This window comes from Leptosomus discolor, chromosome 1, assembly GCF_034619465.1.
Source record: "Leptosomus discolor isolate bLepDis1 chromosome 1, bLepDis1.hap2, whole genome shotgun sequence".
NCBI lineage: Eukaryota > Metazoa > Chordata > Aves > Leptosomiformes > Leptosomidae > Leptosomus > Leptosomus discolor.
Window position 1 is genome coordinate 140,325,553 of NC_141391.1, and position 15,820 is coordinate 140,341,372.

Here is a 15,820-nt window from a genome sequence, read left to right on the forward strand (position 1 = left end):
ATTCAAATGTAAAGAAGTGGTTTGTCATAGACTGGGCACACTGCTAAATGAGTGACTTCATCACAGGAAGTACCATAAAAACCTAGAAGACTGTAAAAGGTTATATTGTCACTGCAAGGATTAGTTAGCAGTTGCACTGCTGTGGATTGGGTTTATTAGACAGTTATAGTCAGTGACATTTTGCAACAAACTTGAAAGGTAAAATTTACTATTTTGGTAGCACTATCGTTGAAAAATAAAGAACAATTTTCTAAAATCCACATTGAAAAATGGCTCTATCACAAGTTGAGGATGGCATGAAAGCTTGCTTACGTCTCAAAAATCTTAGAGAACTGGGTGTAAGATGCAGTGATTTGGTATAGGAACATACTGTTAAGGAAAACAGGACCTTAATTTTCTCACAGGACCACAAATTTATACCTTAAAGAATGAGAATGTTGAAATAAACTATCTCCTTGTACTACAGGCATTTTCAGGCAGATGGTAGTTTGTGCATTTCCTGACAGTACAGAAAGTACATCTTTTCTACATGATTAGTGTGATGTAGCACTGAACTAGCTAGCACAATGTAGCTAGCACTGAACTCCCATTTTCTTCTCAGCTGTCTCTTCAGCTGCTAAGAGACTGTCTGGTTTTCAGAAACTAGTCCAAATGTATGTTTTTGGCTAGGGCTGCAATGAAGTAGTAGTGCAGTGCACTTAGTTACAGTTAAAGCACCTGCCGGCTGAAGTGATTTGATCATTTATTTGTGTCTGCAAGAACTGAAGTCTCATGAAGTGTAGGAAGTGAGTAATAGAACAGTGAAAACAGGAGCTTTTTGCATGGTCCTACGCTACACTGCCTTGGCCTTGCTTGTGCCCTAACGTGCCATCATTAGTCCTGTAAGCCCATGCTATGATGACTTCTTGCCCAGGTCTAAGGAGCCTGGAGCTGGTGGTGTGCCTGAACCAGAGATGCAGCACTGGTAGTAACTGGGTTGGGAAGCTCTAAGCTCAGAAGCTCAGGGGCAGACAGTAACAGCTGAGAGAAGACCTCTGTAAACAGCTGCTGAGTTTTTCTTCAGTCTTCTCTCACAGCAGCATGTGAAGAAGTTTCTGCCATTTTACCCCTATAAACAAGTACAGATCTCAACTGAGAGATGGTAAGCAAGGCTGAACATGGCTTTAAAAGCTCTGCTCTCATGCTTCTTAATTGCCATCTCCCAACTGAGACAGGTTCCTTTTAATACTCAGATAAACATACATGCCAGCTGACTAGGAGGCTTGCAGAGGCTGAGCAGGGAGCGCAGGCATTAGGTAAATACACAGCATCAGCGTAGCTTTTGCCGAGCTCCTATCTGCATCGTTTACAGACACCAAGATAATCGAGCTTTTAGTGTCACTTTCCATATTGAATGTGGCCGTACTGTTATCCTTATATTATATTTTTCAAACTATTACCACTGTATTTTTGTAACTTCCCGTATATCCACAGGATGTGGTGTAGTAGAATCGATGAGCCAAATGTATGCAAATTCTTGTGTTCACGTAGGAGATACAAAAATGCTATCTAAATAGTCAAAGTGAAAACATATCTTGTAATAACTTAAAATCACGGTTACTAGCCTGCTTTGTAAGTGTTGGTTTGAAATACTGTATTTTGACTAGACTGGAGTTTGAAAATCAGAAGACACGACTAAACGTTCAGCTGGAATATGTTCGTGATCATCTACAAAAATTAACAGACATAGTCAGCAAGTTGAGGGAAACCATTCGTAAAGACGAAGCTGAGATTGTCGGGCTACAGAAGGTAACTGTAAAATATATCTATCTGTTGGGGGCTCAGAGGAAAAAATGGATTGAATTAGAACTTTCAGTAAACATAGTTGACGCTGTTGAGTAATTGTAGAGCGTAATTCAGTGTTGACTTTGTAAATGTTAAAAAAAAATGGAGTTGCATTTTAACCTTGGAATAACCTGTCAGATTAGGGTACTTTTTAGTTATTAAAAACAAGCTTACTAAAAATTAAATTTTGGGTTACTGTATGTACACTGTGTTATTGTGTTTCGTTTATATGAAAAGGCAGCATATGACTACAGGTAAAGCTAGTAGCCTTAGGCTGAGGTTCTTCAGAAGATTTTATGAGTAAAAGTAAGCAGCTCTGGTGCTTTGCATCTTTAAGGTGCTTCACAGCCACTAATAGACTAAAAATAATTCTATGAAAACTAATTTAGATTTTTAGTTGTAGTAGTATGTATAGATTCCTCCTTCATAGTGTTCTTTATTTATAAGTAATTTCTTGGTTGTGTGAATGTTACTTGTTAAATAAACTATGCTTGTGGTGCACTGGAAAGTGAAAGAGAACAGATGTGTAATAGTGCTTTGAATAAACAAAAGTGAAATGTAAAACTGCCCCAAAGTGGGGAAAAAAAACCCCCACATGCGTCATTTGAATTCTGTATTTTAACGTCAGAAGACATGTATTTCTGATGCTGAGGAAAAACGATAGACCCTTGCTCAGTCATGCGCAGAAACATGTCTGACTTCACGCCTGTGTGCATAATTCTTCTGAAATCCGACTTCGAGCAAATTCGGGTATTTTTGTCCTGGAGAAGGACTGTTTGTGTTAAATTCTGGAGGTACCTTGTTCAGATACTGCAACAGCAGTGAGTCTTGATTGGGTTGCCATAATAGTCTTTTAAGGACCACGTCTCCATGCATGTAGCATTAGGTTTACTATATTCTAGCACCTAATTTCTAGCAATCTGGCACTGGTTTGGGTTGCATAGGGGAAGACTCTTCTAGAGTACCTCCACAGATTCTTTGTTCTCTGCAGATCGCCTCAGGATTTGTCTTTAACGAACAATACCCTTTAAAGGATTTCGGGTTACCTTAGCTGTTGCTAAATATGTTGTAGATGTACAGCAGATGGGAGCCTTCTTGCAGGGCTCAGGGACTAACTGAGGAAAAGGGAGTTATCCCACAGATCTTAGGTGTCCCACAATCCCTGGCTTGTTTGGTGGCTTTATAATTTAGTCCAGTACAGTCCCAAACCTGGAGCTGGCTGTGCCTGTGTGTACAAAACATCTGGATCTTCCTGTGTATAAGACAGGCTGTTTTCCCAGCACCTTTCAGATTTTATGCTGTAACACATTTGAAGGTATTGTAACAGGTTTAAACTTTTAACTTTTTCTTTCTGTATAATAAAGGTTCCGTTTCAATATTCTCAGTGAAAGGTTAAAAATGTAAATATTTCTATGCAGAATGAGGAAAAGCTTCTAAGAAACGTGAATGAAATTGTGGAGAAGCAGCAACATCTTAAGGATAGATTAAGTGCTCATAAGTCTGAGGTTACAAAAACCCAAAATGAAGTTGAAGAGTTCAGAAGGACGTTGTTAACTCTTAATAGGTAATTACTAATTGTACTCCTGTGAAAGTGATTAATATGATAATATTTAGAAGAGTGTTAGTGATCAGATGTTTGCATTTCTCTTGTTCTGTTTTCTTGTGAAACATTCATTAGAGACATGGCAGTTTGCGTGTACACTATGCATTAGTTAAAAAGTGTTTCATATTCACTATCTGGTCCCTAAAAGTAGCGAGAACAAGGTAGTTTCATGAGAGCCATCCCATAAACTATATGGAACATTATCTTATCTACCTAGTGTTAGGTCTCACTGTGATTTCTGATAAATACATAGTGACTTCTGTTAAGTATGCATTTGTTTACAACTTCACTGGGAGGGGCATATTAAGTTCACTGTAAGTTTCATATTTTTGTTTGTGTTGCACAGTTGGTTTACTTAATGCGGATTTTTTTTTTGTTATTATTTCAGTGCTCTCATTTTCTCCAGTCCTTTCAAGTGTTGGATACTTAAACTAACACTAATTTTAGGTCACTATTTTGTCCTTGCTATTCTTTTTAAATCAGCTGTTCTGGGGACAGTTTATACTTCAGTTTTCTAATGCTTGCTTATTATTGATGTGTTTGAAGTCTCTTATTTGGGAAACTTCTTGATGTTGAAAAAACCCGATATGTTGGCACAGTATGGCTAGGTAAACTTGTGGAATTTTATATAAACTCAATAGATTGTAGGCCCTGCGATTCATTTTATAGTGTGTAATTTTAACAATATATAACTGTTATGTCTCTGCCTTATTTAGCAACTTAATGCTATCAAAGGAATTTGTTGCAAAGAATCAAGGTGTACTTCAAGTAGAGTAATGATAAATGATACTTGGTTAAATTTTAAAAGTGTCAGATCTCTGTACATGTTCAATAGAGCTGAGCAGAACAGAGTTTAGTTGTAGTTTGGAAAGGCGGATATTTGGACATATTGTAGTGTGAACTTGGCAATATACTGAAACTATGTCCGTGCTACTGACATTCACCCTGCGGTGGAGTTAATACAGAATAGCAGAGTGTTAGCTTGTGCCCTAGAACAGTGCATGGTTCCCAGCTCCCCCCACAATTTCATTTGGGAGAATGAAGGAGTTGGAAGAAGTTAAGTATCATTTTCCTTTATGTTTGATGGGGATTATAAAGGAAAAAGCCCCCTTTGTGCTTGGTAACTGTTTTTCATGCTGTATGGCTGTGGATGTTAATTGGCAGCAGTGCTTCTGCTCTTTAATTGTGTTGTGCCATTTCTGTATGTAGGGAAGCTACAAAATTACAAAAGGAAGCTACAGCTATAGAAACCTCTCTGGAGGAGAAGAGATTAAGGCGACATAATCTGCTTCTTGAATGCAAGGTGCAGGACTTGAAAATAAAGCTCCTCTCTGGATCACTGGATGACATCAGTGAAGTAGAGGTACTTGAAATGTTTACAGAAGATAAATATCACAGAGCAGCAATTATTTGGTCTTGAATTTAAAGATACTTCCAAGAGTGATTGTCATATATAGTAATGTTAAATACATTGTTGTCATGTGATCAGACCTCATCCATTCAAGAGAAGGATTTTTGTTTGGTTTTGTAGACAGAAATAGTGTTTGCAAGTATTTTTGCTTGTGCTTGAAATTTGAAATACATAAATATTTTGTAAATATTATGTAATTAATTACATAAAAAATACATAAAATTGCTGTGGTACAAGAAAATTGGTATGAAGGAGCAGTCCAGATACACAGATGTGAGAGGACACACAGGGGTCAATTCAGAAATGTAAATAAATACGGCACGTACATGGATTGAGATAATATTTGGTTAATCATCTGTAATATAAATGCTGTCTAAAATCATCCTTTTGTCTTCAGTAAATGTAGGTATTCAGGGGAAGGCTAAAATAGAAATACTCTTGATCTCAGAGGATTGACCCTCATTATTTTTTCTTAGTCTTCCCTCTTTTTCCAGCATACCTTTTGTGAGGAGAAACTAATCATTCTCCACTGTTACGAAAGAGCTATGGGTTTTGAAGGACTTGCCCCAAGTCTGAATTTGGAAGGAGTCTTGCTGAACCCGTTCCTTAAAAGAGTACTTTTGCTGGGGGATAGGTATGAATGAGTGGGACAGAAGACAAAATGAAGGCAGTGAGGTAGGCAGTCTTTGAAGGACACATGAACTCCTAATCGTCAGAGTATGTAGGCAGCTCAGCTCTCCCTGATAATGAATAAGGAAGAGGTGAAACCAAGGAGGTGGGCAGTAGGAATAACAACTTGGATTCTGAACTAGTGGCACGGAGAAGACCAGTAAGATTTGGTTCTGGAAAACACTGTTGGGAAAGGGACTGATAAGGGCATGCAGCACATGTTTCGTTCAAGGGAGAGTGCTATTTGAAATCCAAGCCTACAATGTCCAGAAAATAATGTGCTTACGCTGTAGAAAATTGAAGCTGCTCATTTCTTCTGAGGCCAACTGAGTGAAAGAAATGCCTCGACTTACACACTTAGAGCCTTTCCTTGAAAGGCGATTGAATTATCATGGAAAGCAAATCTTTCCAGTCAGAAAATTTACCGTATGCACACTGTTCTGAATATATTATAAATGAATTGCTGCTGCTTTTATCTTTGCTTCAAATTAGCAGATGTTTTCAGCTTCATTTAAAAGGTGCGTTTTTAATGAGACTCGTCAAGATCTTTACTAACTGTTAACTCTGTTTTGGCTAGGGGAGGAGCTAAGGAATAAGTTGGCCTCATACCATGTTACCACTGTCTCATTTTATATCCTTTTAATGCATTGTTTTAGCAGTTTAAAAGTTAACCGTCATATTTCTCAACAAGGATGTCCCTCATATTTATAGCTAGGAACTGAAACAGAGGGCACTCAGACTACATCAAGTATCTATGAAAGGGAAGAGGCAATTCGGATAGACTACAGCAGCCTAGCAGAAGACCTGAAGGTAATTTTTTTTGTTGTTTGAAATTATTAGAGATTGATTTTTTTATTTTTTATTTAAAATATTATATTTGTTGCAATTATTTATTTTTCACCCTAGTCTTTAATTTAAACTTACTAAAAGCACTGTTAAGTGTGTGTGTATTTTGATTTTGCAGTCATACATAGCACTAATGTATGGGATTTCTGGATAGGTCAATTTCCCATGTAACTAAATTTAGTTTAAAGCTTACTTAAACCATAAAAATAGAATGGAGAAATAGTACATATAATTCTGATTTTTCCTTCCTCCTTTACCTTCTGCCTTTAAGTTCTAACACTGTAGATTATGACTCAAAACTCTAGAAGCCAGTGATTGGCTGCCAGGGGCGTTGTACCGCCTTCTCTCTGTAGTATTTTCAGAGATGGAGACTTACCATGCTTCCCTCTGCAGTTAGGTCATGTTTTCTCAGCAGGTTTTTGTAATTTTTTTTTTTTTTTTTTTCCTTTTTAGTCATAAGGAAAACAATTAAATGTCAAAGGCTGGGTACAGAGTAAGGGATGAACCTGTTGTCACTGGAACTGGTCTCAAAGAATTCATCAAGAACCTGTGTTCAAAGGTTTTCCTTACAAAACAAGTAGTGAAGCCAGCTAGCCCTCCTCCTGTGTTGTATTTTAACCTGGACTTTTAGGCTGAAGGCAATTTGTTGTCTGTTTTTAAAGGTCTTGTGGAAGAATACTTAGGACTTAGTAAATTTATTCTGAGAACTAAGATTCTGAGTGGAGTTTTGTGTTTTCTTGTGCTTCCGGTTAGATCTATTAGATGAGTGGGTTACTTCTTCAGAAACCATGAGTGCTTGCTGTATATGTTGAAATGTCTTGGCCTAAAAGCAAATTTTACTGCTCTAGTATTTTAATTTTTTTTTCTTTAGGACCTAGAGTCTGATAAAGATATAAAGGATCAGCTGACCCAGATGCAGCAGGAAATAAAAGCTAAAGAGAGTACTTTAATGAAGACAGCTGCTCCAAACCTCAGAGCAGTAGAGAAATTACAGCTAGCTCGGGACAAGTTCCAAGAATCAATAGATGGTAACACTGAGTCTTTCATAGTAATGTCTTTTGTGACTGTGAGAATTTTCACCCCAGTTGAAATTCCTCTTTCTGGGGTTGGTCCTGCTTCTTTTTGATATTTTGATTTTTTTGCACTCAAGTGTCTATCCTCAGTTGTCTTTTTAATTACGTGTAAACAATTTATTAGCATCTACTTTACTCTGCAGTAGTCTTACTGAAATACAGTTCGAATGATTGGAAAGATACTGTGTTGGCCAAATGACATCACGAAGTATTTCTAGCTGTTTTCTAAATATTACTGACTTCAATCATAAGGTTCTTCAAATTTTTCTTAAATAATTGAAGGAACATATATATGTTGTCCAGAATTCGGACACAAGTATTACTGCAAAATTACTGGTGTCCTCAAAGAGCATTGCAGATGTTCACATATTAAGAAGCCCACGGAGTTCTGAAGCTGTTACAGGTAGATGCTGGTGCTGCTTAAGGCTACCCAGATTACAGAAGGAAATAAGAGAATTTTGTCCATTGCTCCAGACAAATGTGACATAGAGCATTGAATTCATTCCAACTTCTCATTTTTTTGAAATCTGGTAGGAAACTCATAGTATTGGTATGCTCCTTGTAGGTGCATTAGAAGTTTCTCTGCAATATTTTCCTTGGTGCTTGTTATGATACACAATATATGTTTGTTCTGTGTATTTGCTTAGAGGCTTACTATGGAGTAATTTCAGTAATTTTTTTCATAGCTTTTGAGACCAGCAGAAAGGAGGCCAGAACGTGCAAGCAAGAATTTGAACAGGTGAAAAAAAGGAGATACGAGCTTTTTAGTCGGTGCTTTGAGCATGCTTCCGTAGCTATTGATCAGATCTACAAGAAACTCTGCAGAAACAGTAGTGCTCAGGTGTGTCATGTTCTCGATGCTTGGCTTAAAAGGCCTACCTAATGCTTTGGTATCTAGACTGTGAGACCTTAGTAACACTTTTCGTTTCCAAAGACAATTTCGGTCCTGAAGAAGAAAGTTACACAAATAATAAAGACTGTTGAATTTTAGGGTCAGAGGGGGAGTAGGTAATACACCAAAGCATGCTTGACTTTAGACAGAGAAATGTGACCTAAGGTGTTAACTAGATTGGGAACTACTCAGTTTGGGTTAGTTTTACTCTTTGTATTTAGCAGAGTTGTAAATTACCATGACACAAATGTGAAAGATATTGAAATACTTAATTTAAAAATAACATTGGTTTACAGATCTAGTGATACCAATGATAAGTAATTAAAAACATTTTATTAGTAGTATAGATAAAACTAAAAATCCTAAATAATTATTTTAGTGCTGGTGTTTTGTATGAGATTTTGAAGCTCCTTATACCTCACTTAAATATTTTAAAAAGATAGACTTGATGTGTTCGCAGCTTTTAAGAAACCTGTAGAAAAATTGTGTCATGATTGTACTAATCTTCACTAGTGTTCTAGTATTAATGCCAAAAGAAAAGAGGAAACTCGCAAATGCTTTGGTTACATCAAATTCTGTAGATGCTTGAATGTTTAAAGGGCTCAGGTTTGAACTCTTGTCTGTGTTAAACTTCAGATTTTGTGTTTTCCCTCAGAGTCAGATACCTGGTGAACACCTTAAATATCTTTAAATATATTCTTTCTGCTTCTAGGATGGACAGGATAATAAAACATTTCTTTCTTTGTGATTAATGGGCACATATCTTCTGCCCTAGACTAAACATCAGGCAGGTCTTGACTTCCCATCACTCTGAAACAGCCAGTATTTCCAGATGCGTTGCCAAAAAAATAATTAGTTGGGTGCTTGCTTTCTGAGGTCCGTGATGCTGTGCCTTGATTTGAGCCATCATGGTAACCTGGTCAAGAGATTATCCTGTGATTAGCTGGGAAGCTAAAACTGCCCACTAGATACTTACATAGCAGCTGGGGGAAGCTGGTCTAATTGCATTAGAAGAGAAATGACTGCTCTGTGTGTGGTGATTGCTCTCGTTAGCTAAGGAGGGGGTTAGCTCTGAGTTTTGCCGTCAGAGGAGGTGGCTGAGGTTGCAGCTTGAACAGATGCCTTTTAAGCAACTTTAAAAAACTTTAACATGCAAATTTCTTAATATTAAAGTTAACGTTTCTTAATATTTTTATATTTCTTAATAATGCTTTACTATCCAGTCCAAAAAAGAGAACCTTTGATGGATGTAGTTTAACTGCCAGAGCTTCTGGACTCAGAACATTCGTGCACTGAGTATATTGCTCAGTAAAATTTAGTTCATCAGCACATCGTGTGTAAAAGTACTTTAAAAGAAACTACTAAAAGAAATTCTAGACACAGATTCACTGCTGGCTTCAACACCAGTTCTCTTTCATTCTTCTTTTGCGGAGAGAGAAACATTGTTCTTTTTGTATCTTGATGAGCAAGGCGTGTATGTACCCCAGTACAACACAGCATCATTTGTGCTAACAGTGTCCACACATCTGAAAACGTGCTCTTGCAGAGTTGTATGCGGTGGCACGGAACTGGGAGTTACATTGCAAGGTACTGACACGCTTACAGCCTGAAAAACATTGTAGTAACAACGACAGGCATTCTCTCCGCAGAGAAAACGAGAAGGATACCGCAAGCACTCTATCTTACTTCCAGGACTGTTTACCGCAGAGATTATTTTAAATCAAGTACATGTAATGTTTTGTTTTCTTTTTCTTCAACTGTATCTGTGATCCGAGAAGAGCCATTTGAAATGAGTGTGAACTAGGGAAATTTTTCATTTTTTCTGTATCCTCTTGTGTGGAGGACTTTCTTCACAAAAAGTGTAATTTTGGAAGTATACTTACTTCCGAACAAAAAAGAAAACTGCTTTTGAAGTCTAAAATTTTAATAATAATAATAATAAAAATTAAAGCCATTAGATAAAATGTGATAAAATCAAGTTTATTTAGTAATTGAAAGTTTGTAAATAACAAATATGCGCAGCAATTTCCAAAATGGTTTTGTTAATTAGCCTCCTGGCTCATGGTTCTTTAACAAAGGCATATTCAATGGGAAATTTTACAGTGCTACTCTTCAGTATAGGTGAACAAAGGTAGCTTCCTTACCAGTTTCTACACTAGCTCAGTCAGTATTTAAACCTAAAAAATATCCATCTTAATTCTTAAAATGCCACTACTGATAATGAAATGTATGCATTTCCAGGCATTCCTTAGTCCCGAAAATCCTGAGGAGCCTTACCTGGAAGGCATTGGTTTTAACTGCGTGGCTCCGGGAAAGCGCTTTATGCCAATGGACTGTTTGTCCGGAGGTGAAAAATCTGTGGCAGCTCTGGCTCTTGTGTTTGCTATACACAGGTAAAAGAAATACTATGGCATTATCTGAGTATGTGGCTGAATAAGTGGCAGGAAGATAGATACTGAGAAACGTGTTTAAAAAAATCTGCTAATACAGTATCCAGACATTACTGAAGTCCTTATTCTTTACTTGTCGATACTTCTTGTCAAAATTTTATGATAGAGTTAATGAATCTCTAAAGTAATTAGAATGTTTATTAACATTTTTGCATCTAAATGCAAAATACTCTCTTCTCTTCCACAGTTTTCGGCCAGCACCTTTTTTTATTTTAGATGAGATAGATGCTGCCCTGGATAACACAAACATTGATAAAGTAAGTTGGTTCCTTTCACCTTATCCTTTTATCAGCAATATAATGATGTCTCTTGTAGAAGGATGGCTACTTTTAATTAATTAACAGGCTGTTGGGACAAAGAGGTTGATTACACTGTCTTAACCTGTTTTAAAATATATTTGTTTAGGACTGAAATAATGGTTGTATGAGATGTTAGGCTAAGGCTAGGTTTAAATTCATAAATCTTGTTCTAATCAGTCCCCAAACTGTGAAGTTGAGAAAAACAGGTCAGAAGTGTGAAAGCATGCCACGTGACAACGTGTGGCACAATCTGACGTGACGGTCACTTGTGAATTGCTGGCTGGGTTGGGTTGGTTTGAATTTTTAAAGGCCTTTGAGTTCATTACACTCCTTTCTACTACTTAGAGGTAATCTGCATGTTGAAAATCAAAAGTCATTCTGTCACTGGAGTATTTATTGACCTACTAAATGTTTTTGCATTAACACCAATTAAGGGCTGCAACTCCATCGTTGCAGTCACATTGAATTCTTGCTCGATTATAATAGCTTCCTGTTCTCCTCTCAGTTTCTCTTCATGTTTTTGCTAATAACTGTTGACTGTAACAAAAACTCGTGATAGAATACAAACAGTAAAGATTGCCAACTGTAGAGGTCAGCCTCTGGGAGGAGGGGATCAATGCAAGGAAACTGTATGCGGGAGAGGAATCAAAGATCTCTGCATGTGCCTGCATTTTTTTCTGTGGAAACATTCCTTTCCATGTAAAGTAAGATCAAGCTATATTTCTACTTGCATTGATAACAGTTAAAGATCACGTATTTTGGTTAAATAACCAGTATTGTGTTTTGTGGATGTTATTCCTAATTCTGGAGTCAAACGTGCCATGGCTGATGACTTAAGATTTATGCAGGCTGCCTCCCAAGTTTTCCTTCACTGTCTTTCTTCACTGTCCGCTATTACACTAGTTAGTGCTAAATTTCACGGTTTTGCCTTTCATCAAAGCTGTAGCGTATTAGGTGATTAGTACTTCCTTTCTCTTCAGCCTTCAGAGGTGGGCTTTTGGATATGAATGTAAAATTCTCCATGGTTCTGTCTGGAGCTGGACAGGGGTCCCAGATCATGCCTAACAGAATTGCACCTCATTGCCTGGATGACCTTAGTCTATCCATATAAGTTCCTGTTGCAGTTGTAGATGCACCAGTCGTCAATTACGTACACATTCAATGAAGTTCACGGTGTCTAGTATGGGATCAACTTTCTGAGGAGACTACAAATAATGCATTAACACAGCTGACGAGAGAAAAAGTAAGGAGGCACTTTGGCTGCACTTTGCCTTCCCGAGTAGGCTCATTCTGACACGCTTGGCAGAAGAGATGTCCACTTCATACCTACGAATATGCCAAGCACCATTCTTCTTCAGAACGCTACAAACAAAGGATACCTGATTTTTCTCTTACGCAGCTGGGTTTCTCAATGCAAACGTATTTCAAATCTGGTTTACTTTTCTTCAGGTAAAAGCACATTTGTAGCCCACAAGAGACAGTCATATTAACAGTTGTTAGCCAAGTGGTTCCTAGGCTTACAACTTACACTTTCAAACTGTAAAAATGTTATTTCATTTGATGCACCAGCAACAATAACGTATGTTTTTAAAACGTGTATTCAAGAAAACAAAGAACATTAACGCAGAAAGTTTTATTTACTGTAAGTTCTGGTTGAATGTATTGATAAAAATAACATCCATAAATACCACTTTATGGCCAAAGAGCTATTAAACTTTGACATTACACATTAGGATTAACCCTGTAATTGCCTTAGTAGTCTACATTAAGCCTTTAGTTGGGTCCTTGGGGCCCATCTAATCTGACTGGGAAGTTACACAGAGCTTCCTGCTTTGAAGTGGAATCGGGCTTCTGCCCATTCTGTAACCTTCATGGCTGGAGATGCCATCTCCCGTCAGGCTGGGGCACGCCGGCTGCACAGCCCCTGCCCACCACATCCCCCCGCTTGCCTTGCTGCCCGCCCGCAGTCCTCCTCCTGCCTGCAGCTCCCGTAACGACATGCGGCATGGAGGGGCTGGGGCAGGATTGCTAAAAGGTGTGTACATGGTATAAAAGGTATGTAAGCATATTGCCTCGTGTGCTTGGAGAGCAGCTGCCTATGGAGCGCAGGAGGAGGGTGACAAAATAGTGGTTTCCTAGAAAATTCTTTTTATTGGCTTCGAGATCTATCCAGGTTTTGTTATAAGGAGAAGTTAATTCTTTAAGCATGTGCGAAAAGTGTCTTAAATTGCAGAATGGGCAAAAGCAAAATTGCAGTGATCTGTAAGTATAACTAACTTAATGTTTCCCTGCTCCCAGGGTCTTTCCTATCTCTTTCCTTGTCTGTAAGATGCAGTGGTAATTGGAAAGCACCAGAACTTTCAGGCAGAGGAATTAAATAGTGCAAGTGAGCAAAAATGATACATGGAAAAGCATTGTTGCTAGTACTCGCTGGTATCCAGGGTTTATGCTTAGAACCAAGTCTTTTTCTTTCCATTTCTTTCGGTTTAAGGATTTACTAAAGCAGATCTCAAATAATTTACTTGTAATTATACCACAAAATAAAGGCAGTTCTTCCTTTGAAAAAATTACTTCCCTATCACATAGATATAACTGTGCAGACAAAAGTCTCATTAAAAATGTACTGGTTGCTCTTTATTCAGCATTTAATTTATATTGTGGGGTGCTGCCTTACTCAGCCACCAATTTACAACTTAATATTTGTACCTTGATTTTGCAGATCATTGAAGAAAATGTTGCTATTTGCAGTGAACTCATATGTATTTAAAATCTTAGTATACAGCCAGTCACAACCTCTTCATACTTTTTTCCCCTTATTCAGGAATTTCCACTTTCCTTTCTAGTTACATGAAGTAAAATATTTTTTGTTGGCACTGGCCTTTTTCTATAACTTTATTCATTGGAGTGACTGATGATTTTCTTATGTGTTTTCATAAAGCAGCAAATCTGAGGGATCATCTTAAGACCCATTCTATTACTTATTTTATCCTGCTTATTTTATAACTGAATTACTGAATTCTGCAGCTAATGCGTTCACTTCTTTCCTTCTCATTCCCTAATTATAGTATAGCGTAAGTCTGCCAGAACTAACTTATTAAAATATTTGGCTTCTTTCCAAAGGTATCAAGTTTCATTAGAGAACAGGCACACCAGCAATTGCAAATGATAGTCATTTCTCTAAAGGAAGAGTTTTATTCCAGAGCAGATGCATTGATTGGAGTGTGTCCAGAGGTAACAATTACTTATTACCAGATTTTGTTAAATAATAGACACTGGGTTTTGTTGAAGTACTGTTTGCACCCTAAGTGTTACTACAGTGGATCGTATCCGTAATTGTGTTGCTGGATTTGAACACCTTTGTGTTCAGAAGTAAGGGCAGGTGCTGGTCCCGTGAAAAGATCACTTTGGTGACTCAAGCTCATTACTGTATCTCTCAGTCACTTCTGAAATGCTTATTTCAAATAACAGAATTGTTTTCTATTGTGTGATCCTTCCTCTTCTCAGCACGATGACTTTATGTTCAGTCGAGTACTGACTTTGGACCTTACCGAGTATCCAGACGTCGATGACCAGGAAAGAACAGAGAAGCACAAACGCAATTCTGCGTCAGAATAAAGCATGGATGATTTGGGGCCAGGTGACAACAGCAACAACTGCGTTTACAGCTGACCTGCAAATCTGAGTTTGAATGTGTCTGCCAGAGGTTGATAGAGGAATGTTTACCTTTCAGACAAAGCCGTTTTCTACAGTATTGCAGGTTATTCACTGACACGGTTCTGTTAACGAGGTAGCCAGAGGTTGTCACTGAAGTGCGTACATTGCGGTTCGCAAAGCTTTCTCTTCAAGTGTTTCGGGGGTCGGTTGCTTTAAGATGAAAGATTACAGGTTCATGTAAGCACACTGTTACAAAGAATAAGCCTTTTCTTTGCTTTTCTTACGAAAAGTAATGTGTTAAGCTGTAACTCCAGGGCGCTGTTGGTGCTACCGCTGGTCAAGACCTTTACCACCTCTCTCTTTTATGTTGCAGCTGCATCTGTTTGCCTTCAGATAGGATTCTTTCCTGGTTTTGAAAACAACAAAATACTGGAATCTGCCCATTATCTTACGTGACTCTTGTGAGACCCAGTAAGACTTAAGTCTTCCACCTTATGAAAATACTAGTTAACTTTACAAAAGCTCATGATCTCTATCTACAGGTGTGATGTAACCTAGAAAAACTTCACCTTTGAGGTATGCTACTGTGCATAGAAGTGGAAAGAATAAAACAAGTATGAGTCAGATGCTATACAGGCAGCAGCCATAAAAAAAAGGCAAATCGCTTTGCAGTTGAGATTGTTACTATGTAGCTGTCCTGGTAAAGTGCGGTTTATTTTGCTGGCCATGCTTCATCTAAGAAGCAGAGTTACGATGTTGGTTACCGAATGCTGTTTGAGAGAGTTTGAGTCACTTGATCTGGGTTATGTTTCACCTCAGTGTATGCTGAAGAGCTTTATTGGCTTATGGTGGTTCATAGTTGTTACATCTTCTCATGTTTGCTTAGTAGCCTCCTTTCACCCCCTGTGCTGCTTATGCAGGTCTGCCTTGTGACGTGTTGCTGGCACTTGTTGCCCGCAACTGATGATGGCTGGACACATCACGTTACCGCGTAAGGAAGGACTGACACGTAAGCAGTAGATAATGTGTTCCTGGGGGAACATTTCAAGGGCATAAACATGTCCACTTATACTGTGGACACGTGTTTATCAAATACTTA

At 38.0% G+C, this 15,820-nt stretch overlaps 1 protein-coding gene across 1 annotated transcript in view; it reads left to right on the forward strand.

Moving 5' to 3' along the window:
* Positions 1 to 14,682, forward strand: part of SMC1B (structural maintenance of chromosomes 1B) — a 37,253-nt gene extending 22,571 nt beyond the window's left edge. Inside the window, exons 16-25 of the mRNA XM_086461114.1 lie at positions 1,647 to 1,788; positions 3,243 to 3,388; positions 4,637 to 4,790; positions 6,219 to 6,317; positions 7,225 to 7,381; positions 8,113 to 8,267; positions 10,560 to 10,711; positions 10,956 to 11,025; positions 14,188 to 14,298; positions 14,572 to 14,682. Of these exons, the coding sequence (XP_086317240.1) occupies positions 1,647 to 1,788; positions 3,243 to 3,388; positions 4,637 to 4,790; positions 6,219 to 6,317; positions 7,225 to 7,381; positions 8,113 to 8,267; positions 10,560 to 10,711; positions 10,956 to 11,025; positions 14,188 to 14,298; positions 14,572 to 14,682 (1,297 nt within the window). The remainder of the gene's footprint in view (positions 1 to 1,646; positions 1,789 to 3,242; positions 3,389 to 4,636; positions 4,791 to 6,218; positions 6,318 to 7,224; positions 7,382 to 8,112; positions 8,268 to 10,559; positions 10,712 to 10,955; positions 11,026 to 14,187; positions 14,299 to 14,571) is intronic.
* The last annotated feature ends 1,138 nt before the right edge of the window (positions 14,683 to 15,820 follow it).